Source organism: Telopea speciosissima, chromosome 7 (assembly GCF_018873765.1).
Source record: "Telopea speciosissima isolate NSW1024214 ecotype Mountain lineage chromosome 7, Tspe_v1, whole genome shotgun sequence".
Classification (NCBI taxonomy): Eukaryota; Viridiplantae; Streptophyta; class Magnoliopsida; order Proteales; family Proteaceae; genus Telopea; species Telopea speciosissima.
The window spans coordinates 24074555-24084223 of record NC_057922.1 but is presented as its reverse complement, the minus strand read 5'-3'; the positions used below and the strand labels follow the sequence as shown (position 1 = coordinate 24084223).

At 38.2% G+C, this 9669-nt stretch overlaps 1 protein-coding gene across 1 annotated transcript; it reads left to right on the top strand.

Moving 5' to 3' along the window:
- LOC122668375 (putative pentatricopeptide repeat-containing protein At2g01510) lies at positions 1–2094 on the top strand. Its single transcript, XM_043864954.1, has one exon. The coding sequence runs from the start codon at positions 1–3 to the stop codon at positions 2092–2094; it is 2094 nt and encodes a 697-aa protein (XP_043720889.1).
- Positions 2095–9669: the final 7575 nt, after the last annotated feature.

The window sequence follows — 9669 nt, the reverse complement described above, 5'->3', positions numbered from 1 at the left end:
ATGAATTCTCACAGCCGGTTCATCAAGCTCGGCCTTGAAACGAACCCGATAGTTGCAACCCGGCTTCTCAACGCGTACGCTTCTTGTCAATCTCCGAACGCATTATCACACGCCCACCAGTTGTTCGACCAGGTTCCTTCCAAAGATATTGTGCTATGGACCTCCATTATTTCTGCCTACACTCGAGCTGGCAATCCCCACAAAGCTCTCCAACTCTTCTCTCAAATGAACTTTCAATTCTCTCCAAATCAATCCAATCATTTCGTCTATTCCCTCGTCGCTCGAGCATGTGGGTCTTCTGCTGGGCACTACCTCCAATTGGGCAAATCCGTTCATGCCCGTGTGATAAAATCGGGGTTTCTACCTAATGTCGTCGTTGAAACGTCTTTCTTGGATATGTATGCGAAATGTGGCGTTATCGAGTGCTCTCTTAAATTATTCGACGAAATGCCGCAAAGAAATTCAATCTCTTGGAATGCTATGATTGCGGGCTATGTTCAAAATGGAATGGAAGGTCTTGGTTTGCATTTGTTCTATCAGATGAAATGTCTGGAATGCCAAATACCGGATGAGTTTGCAGTGTCGACAGCATTGGCAGCTTGTGCGGGAATTAATGATTTGGATTTTGGCATGCAAGTTCATGGTTATCTTCTTACTGTTGGTTTTGAGTCAGAATGCGCTGATACACTCTGTAATATGTACTTTCGATGTGGTGAGATCTCTTGCTCTAAGAAGGCTCTAAGTGGAATAGAAGAAAATGTAATTTCAAGGCTTATAATGATCAAAGGATATGTCTTCAATTGCAGATACTATGAAGCAATAATGCAAGCTGTTCAGGACAGTAATTTCATTGAAATTGCGGCAACTGATCATAGTGTGGTTGTCTCCGTCCTCACTGCATGCGCAAATCTCTCGTTGCTTAGAGTTGGAAAGCAGGTGCATGGTCTTGTCATTACTTTCATTGGTTCCCACCCGAATTGGGTTTCAGATGAGGAAGATGTTGCCATTGTTGGAAGTGCTTTAATTGACATGTACTGCAAGTGCTCAAGTGTCAGAGAAGCTCGACAAGTTTTTTATTGGTTTCACCCTGCCCAGCATATTTCTCATTGGAATGCAATGATCACAGGTTATATAAATGCTGGTTTGCTAGAAGATGCTAGGGGGTGTTTTGGAGAAATGCCTGAGAGAGATCTAATTTCATGGACAACAATGATTTCAGGATATGTGCAGCATGGGTTGCCTCATCAAGGACTAACTCTATTAACTAAGATGTACAACAATGAAGATGGACTTATGATAGAAGGTAACTGCTTCACTTTTGCCACAGCTCTTGAAGCATGTACTCTCTTGTCAGCATTGGGGCTGGGAAAACAAATACATGTAAAATTGATTCGGTCCCGAGTCAATATTGATATCAACAATGTGGTTGTTGGGACAGCTCTGATCAACATGTACTCGAAGTCTGGTAGTTTGAACTATGCACAAAGAGTATTTGACCGGATGTTGGAAAAGAATGTAATCACATGGACATCGATAATAACTGGCTATGCCATTCATGGTATTGGTTCTCAGGCCCTTGAGATTTTCCAGCAAATGTTGGAAACAGGTGTGAAACCGAATGAAGTCACATTTGTTTCAGTTTTGACGGCATGCAGCCATTGTGGTTTTGTTGAGGAAGGGATGAGATACTTCAAACTAATGAGGGAAAAATATGGGATCCTCCCAAGAGCTGATCATTATACTTGTGTGATTGATTTGTTGGGAAGAGCTGGAAGGCTCACTGAAGCTAGGAGTTTGTTGGAGGAAATTGAGGATGAAGACATTAGTGATGATTCATCTAGTGAAACAATCTGGGGTGCATTTCTGGGGGCTTGCAGGTTGCATGGAGATGTGGAAATGGGGAGCAGGGTGGCTGAGAAGATGCTAGAGAAGAAACAACAAGTTTCTTCAACCTACATTACACTTTCTAATGTTTATGCCGCAGCGGGTTTGTGGGATGAATCATACAAAGTTAGAGAGAAATGGAGGAGAGAAGGTACCGTTCCTGGTGAGCCTGGGGGTAGCCAAATCCATGTACAGCTTGGTTCTGCATGATCCTGTGACTGAATCCTAGGAAGTTTATGGTTGCAGTTTATAAGCCATATATATTCAGAGAATACACTATGGCAACAGGCCCCATAGATTTCCTTGAAGAAAATCTCTTACCTGTGATTAGATTCTATTTGATGTAAATTGTTGGTTCAGTTGAATAGCCAATTAGGATAGTGACAATGTACATCAGTGTTGTAGATAATTGATGCATGTGTGTGGTTCCATTTCTTTTGTTAACTAACGCAATTTTCTTCTTCTTTCCTGGTTACATGCATCGTGCTTACTGTACTTCTCTTCCTTCTAAGATAATCTTGAAAACAATGGAACGTTGATGACATGCAAAAGAAATAATTGAAGATCCAATAGCATTAGTGTGGAATCATCCCCCTGTATAAGTGTGGCATTGTACTAAACATGTGATAGCAGTATAGTAGCATGGGAAATCAAAGTGAGACGGGTTGCTAAATATTACACCCAGAAGGAAGGGGTGGATTATTATGAGACCTTTTCACCAGTGACGATGATCAAATCTATTCAGATTTTATTGTCAATTGTTTTACACTACGATTATGAGATCTGATAGATGGATTTACAAGTCTTCTTCAATGAATATTTTGATGAATATAACGCATCAGTCGGAGGGTTTTTCTTCTCCAGGAGAAGAAACCAAAGTGTGTAAATTATTAAGATCCATCAATGGTATCAAGCTGGCTTCTAGAAATTGAAACATCTGTTTTGACCAAACAGTCAAATCGTTTGGGTTTGAGCAAAACATTGATCAACCATTTATTTACAAGAAATTTAATGCGAATGTCATTTGCTTTTTGGTCCTATATATATTGTTCATTGAAAATGATGTGGGCATGCTTTCATATGTGGAAATGTGGTTGTCTACGACATTCTCAATGAAAGATCTTGGTGAAGCTAGTTACATCATTGGCATAAAACTTGTGAGAGATCACAAGAGAAGGATGTTGGGTTTATCGCAATCCACTTGCATAAACAAAATTCTGGCTAGATTCAGTACAGGTAATTCCAAGAAGAAAAGTGGTCCTTTCAGTCATTGAATTACACTCTCCAAATCTCAATGCCCTCGGACTCTAGAGGACATTGAGATTATGAAACGAACTATGCTTCAGCAGTGGGAAGTCTCATCTATGTAATGTGATGTACTAGGTTGGATATTTCCTATACAGCAAGGATAGAGAGCCGATATCAGCCTAACCCTAAGCAGGAGTACTAAATTGTTGTCAAAAATATCCTCAAATATTTTAGGAGGATCAATGATTACTTCCTGGTCTATAGTTCTGACAAGCTGTCAGTCATGGGTTTCACAGACTCAACCTTTCAAACTAACAAAGATAATAGAAAGTCTCCAAGAATATCCTCAAGTATTTGAGGACGACCAAGGATTATTTCCTAGTCTATAGTTTGACCAGTTATTAGTCATGGGTTTTCACAGACTCAGTCTTTCAGACTAACAAAGATGACAGAAAGCCTCCAAAAGAATATCTTCAAGTATTTAAGGTGGACCAATGATTACTTCCTGGTCTATGGTTCTGACCAGTTGTTAGTCATGGTTTTCACATACTCAAATTTTCAGACTAAAAAATATGATAGAACGTCCATGCCCAGAATGGTCTTCGTGTTGTGTGGTAGAGAAATAATCTGGAAGAGTGCCAAACAAAAGTTGATTGTTGTCTCCATAATAGAGGCTGAATACTGCAGTTGAAGAAACAGCCAAAGAAGGAGTTTGTCTAAAGAATTTCTTGTCTAATCTGAGAGTTGTTCCTGAGCTAGTCATGCATCCCATGTCATTATATTGTGATAACAGAGGAGAAATTGCCCAAGTTAAGGGGCCCATAACACATCAGAGGAATAAGCATGTGGAGTGGAAGTACCATCTCATTAGGGAGATCATTCATCTAGGAGATGTAGCCGTCGTGAAGGTTGACTCTATAGAGAATTTAGTTGATTCTATGCCAAAGGGTTCGCCTATTGTGTTTGAGAAACATGTTGAGAAATGGGTGTAAAGAACATGAGAATTTGGCTTTGATGTACAAGTGGGAGATTGTTGGAAATGTGTCTATCAAACCCTAATTTTATTTGATATTAAATTAATTAATTATGCATGATTATTAACAGGCTATGGTTGTCCTTAGGTTATCACCTAAATTTCATACTCGACTAAGGATAAGACTGGACATCTTGTTCAAATGGTCATTAGGCTATGTGTTATTTGGAATGGTGATTCTAAGACACAAGTGTAAGTGCACATACACTGTGTGCATAGTAAAGGATCACAAGAGAGTCTTACATGTGTCATTGCTAGTTGATGAAGAACAAGATTCTTGTTAGTAGAACCCAATTGGTCCCTTGACCTGAGAGGTTTTATTACAGACAAAAGGAGGTGGAACTAACACCCTGATGGGAAAACCACTATTGGGAAGGAGGAACAAAATTATAGGGAAAAGGAGGTGGAACTAACAACCAAACTTGAGCTAAAACCATAGAACAAGCTCTGGATGCTAACAGGTCAGCAACAGAGTTACATTTTCGAGGAATAAAACGAAAAGAAACATGATCAAAAGAAAATATGTTCTCAAGAAGAAGACATGAGGCCCAGTCCAATGTAGGAGTAAACTGATTCAAACCCGTAACAAGAGCTTGGTAGTCGAAAAAGACAACAACTCTCCGAGGAGCAAACCATCGCACACCGCTTTAACTTCAAACACAAAAGATGAGAAGTTATGTCCATGGCGGCAAATAGCCACAACAAAAAAAAACCCTCTATGGTCACATATAACAACATCTCTTCCACCAAAACGTCGTCGAGCCGCCCAAGCACAATCAGTAAACATGAAAAAATAACCTAGGGAAGGGGCCGAGGCAGGGGCAAGGGCAGGGGCAGGTCAGAAACAAAGGTTTTGTAATGTGTTTACAAACTATTTTGGAAAAAATAATATTATTTATTAAATGTATTTTGAAAAAATGTTTTGGTCCAATCACTGGCATTGAATCTCTATACTAGCATGTTTGACGGATTAGGGTTTGGCAATAAAATTATGGGTAAGAGATTGTAGCTTGGTCGTATAGCCCTTGCACTAGCGTGGGGTCAATGAGATCGCACACAGGGGCATCAACATGATTGGGATTTTTTAGTTCAAGAGGGACTGGGCGGTAATTTTGTGTGACCCTGTGTTTGGGCGCATGAGTCACACGACCAAGTAACATTCTTTGGAGAGACTAATATGTAACTAATTGGATTAACTTGTGAATATATACTATTTTGTAGAGATGTAAACAGATCGAGTACGGATCATATATGAATTAGATGTGATCGGATCCGAATATTTCATGATCGAATACAGATATCCCTAAACGGAGACAGATGCTAATCGAATTCGGATTTTCGACTATCCATTTACATCCCTGACTTGTGTAACCCAGACCCTCCTCCCTCGACAAATACGATTCACTCTCAATCCATGTCTCTTAGCCTTATGATTCCCATTTCCTTGTTCCTTAGAACTTGTTGAATCTTCAAAAACCCTCAAGATCATTAGATTTAATTTTTTATTATTAGATGGATATCTACTCGGACCAAATAAATTTTTTTCCGAATATCTTTAAACGAATGCAGATGCCCCTAAATGAATATAGATACGGATCAAATTAGGATTTTCGAATATCCATAATACATACCTACTATTTTGGAGAGTTAATAGTTTTAAATTATTATTATTATTATTATTATTATATACATATATATCATTATAATTATTAATTAGATTAATGGATATTACAAGATCTTTGGATCAAGTAAGATACTCAATGGGATTCTACATCTTTCTTCTTCTTCTTTTTTTTTTTTTTTTTTTTTTTTTTTGGAATAGGTCTCTTCCCTCTTTTGTAGCAAATAAAAATGTTTGTCATTGAACAGCTTAGTCAAATAAGAAAATATTAAAATTCAGAATACCCAAGGAATTATGAAACCCTAACATACCCAGACAAAGTAATCCACAATTTGTGGGCAACCTAATCTATAAAAAGAGATGGAGGGAGGGGAGATGACCACTATTTGGCCTCTCTCTCTCTCTCTCTCCATGCATTACTTGAGACGACCTGTGTAACTCCATTCTTGCTAAAACTATATAATTAGGGGGTAGTGCTATGCCAATCAAGCTTGTTAGGCTGGTCCCTAGGGCCCATAGGTGAAATGTGGTTCACATATAGTGAACAGGACCACATTTTTTATTTTATTTTTATTCTTAGGGCAACATAAATGCTATTGGTTAATGCTAAAATCACCTTCGACCAAAAAAAAATTCTAAATTAATTGAAGGATGCCTAAACACACAATCAATCTCTTCATTATCCACGTAAACTAAGAAATACTGATTCTTCTTGTGGACAATCTATCAGGTGGAGACCCATTTTATGGTGGGCCCACTTCACCAATTATTTGTCTTCAATCCCATAGATACCCATTTGTGGGAAATGTGGGTTGTGGGATTAAAATCCTTCTCAATGTGGGCTTCTAGTAGTGCACGGCTATGCGGGCCTGAGAACTTAACATGTGAAAGAAGCTTCATCCAATGGTGCGAGCATGATGTAAGACAGGTTTTTTGCCCTTTCTTCTTAAGCTCGACACCGTTGAATTTTACAACTTCCATATGTCGAACTCTCAAGCACCGGAAAATTAGGACACTATAGAGGATTTTTTTCTCGGGAACTCCACCCACATATTTGAGTTTCTTAATTAATTGCGTTTTCTGCTGTTCCTCCACTGATTTGGCTAAAATGCGCCCATGGAGCTTCTGCGCTCAAATTTAAATATTTAAGTTACGGTTACACTATCTCCGTTTACTCAGCAATATCTTTGCTGTGCAACAGCGATGCCATGTCGAGATTTCCCTAACAAATTTAACGAAGAAAAACAAAAATGAAATCGTGGCGACCAAAACCAATGTTACATCTTCTCCTCAATTCACTCGGTCAAAGGTTTTCTCTCTCTTTCTTATTAGCTCTTTAATTTAAATGATTTCCGCGTTTAACCAATATCTCCAACGGCAATATAGCCTGGAAACCCAAGGATTCCCCGCCAAACCCCGCAAAATTGGATCGCACGTCTTTCTTGAGACAGCTTCAAAATGGCTCCTGTCCTCTCACCCTTGTTATCCGGACGAGTTCTTCAAGGAAAACCCTCCCATTTCCTTCTTCGTTCTTTTCCTGACTTCCCTTTTCGGATAGTTAGAAGTCTTTGTCTCTATTTGTGTCTGGGGCACCTCCGCTTCTGGGTTCTCTCTCTCTCTCTCTTTCGTCGTTTCTTTGATTCAGAATTTAGTTTACGAGCTCTCTGGGGTGGTTTCGGCTTCTGGGTTTTCTGGTGGTTTTTGCTTTTGTTGTCGATGAAACATTGCCCTGTTAGAGCTTCAGAGGTCCCCATGATTTCATTTTAACACAAGTGAAGCCCTGCCCAGAACAGGACCTTGACATTCTTGTATGTTACGCTTTGAAAAAAATTGAACGGTTCAGATAAGCTTTTTGAAGGTTATCTGTTCTGGCTTTTGGAGCAGTCTTTGTTCTGGGACAAAGAGGCTGCTTTTGAGAATTTTGGAACAATTTCTGGGTCTCTTAATTCACTACTCCTAAAGATCAAAACATGAGTTGCTTTCCGTGTTTTTCATCCAATGAAAAGAAAGGATCCAAGAAGATAAGATCCAACAGTAAGATTCAGAGAACCGTGTCTCATAAAGAACAAGCTTCTGTATCGCCGGCATTACAGGGTAAAGTGTTCTTAACCTTCCTCTGCACTGCAACTGTTTGAACTTTTGTGTAAATAACTAGTCCTTAATTTTTGTAACACTAGATCCTCATGATATGTGAACGACTTGATGTCATTTATTCTTATGATATTTGATCGTTGGAGGAGCTGTTTTTTTTTTAATATATATATTTCCAGAGAAAATTCTTCATTTATATTGAAATGATTTTCTTTTTACACGTCTGTTCATCATTTTCAAATCTCTTTGGATTATAATTTCTGCACTCTCCCTATCACCATTCATTATGTATATTAAGGAGATCCATAGCAACATTTAGTTGTGTCAGATGCATGTAGCTGGCTGAATAAGAGTAAAATTTGAGAGAAGTAGTGCATGTGCATTATTCAATATTTCTGAGTAAATCAACCTGTCAAGACACCAGAAAACCTTCTTTCATTTCATGGGCCATCTTAATCCCCAAGACCAGTTTAAAGATCAAATTGAAAACCCTGATTCATGGACTGACTAATATGACCTAATGTAGAATGGATCTCATTGCAAGATATTCTTAAAATGTACTCTGTAGGAGTTGGGACAAATTCTACATTCTTAGCTACCTGACACCAACCTTGAAAGATGTGCATGCCTATAATGCATGGCAAAAATTTGCTCTTGGTATGCTTCACTGCTTTCATACCGGTACGTGTATCTGGATTCCTTTTATCATGTATGGATCAAAGTCTCGGAAAAAGTGTATCGTTACAGGATGACCAACATTGTATGCTTGGATTTGAAATGCCAGATACAGGAAGCTGAACCCATTGCAGAACTTGTGGATTAAGTAGTGTCTCAGAAATCTGTAATGTATTATTTCATATTAAATGGATCGTTTATGTGTTCCCTACCACTTAAAAGTCCTAGTAGTGCAGGAAAATGGTTATGAGCTAAAGTTATGAAATTAACTTTAGAACTGTGGAATACATTGGAAAAAGTTCTTTGCACCATGCAAATTAGATGCAGATAATACATTCAAGACAATGTCATCAATACCTGAATCAGAAATAATGAGCTACAGATTGAAAATGTGAGATGAATGATGCAAATTAGATGCAGATGATACATTCAAGAGAATATCATCATTACCTGAATAACAAATTGCAATCTACAGCTTGAAAATGTGAGATGAAGTCATTCCATTTCTGAAGCTCATGGAGAACAGTGTCATTACATAGCTATACAGAAGGAATTTGAGCAACTAGATCTACATTCACATTTTCTAAATCAATTTTTTCTCATGATTTTTATTTTTAATAAACATGCTATATCTGATTTTTCTTTCAAGTGCCTAGAGTTTTGCCAATGCATGGGTCCACAATTTGATGTTCCCAAGTTCTTGAGAACAATCCTTCTCATTCTGAGCTGGGACCACTCATGGCTGTTGGCTGCTATTTAATTGTGTCTGTGGAGACAATTGGAATATTTAAGTTAATATGTGAAGAAAATTAACTCAAAACATGTAGGAGTTCCTAAACATTACCATAACTTTATATTAAATGGATCAGTTAGAATGATCTGCTAATTTTAACAATAACTGTTGACTGCTGAAGATGAGATTCCTTTTCTTAGTATTAGTTTTTGTTGTTGAATGAATGGCCAGAAAAATAAAATTATAACTCAGAAAACTCCACCTGTGTTCCGAACATTAAGGGTGTGAATACAAACTGAACAAAAAATGAAGCTGAATAAAAATCAGAAAAAACGTATTGGCCCTGATTTAAGAAAATGTTCAGTGCTGCCTTTGTTGTTCTAT

Bases quoted from the DNA above. Each gene is read 5' to 3' on its own strand.
- LOC122668375 (XM_043864954.1), top strand. From the start codon at position 1: ATGAATTCTCACAGCCGGTTCATCAAGCTCGGCCTTGAAACGAACCCG.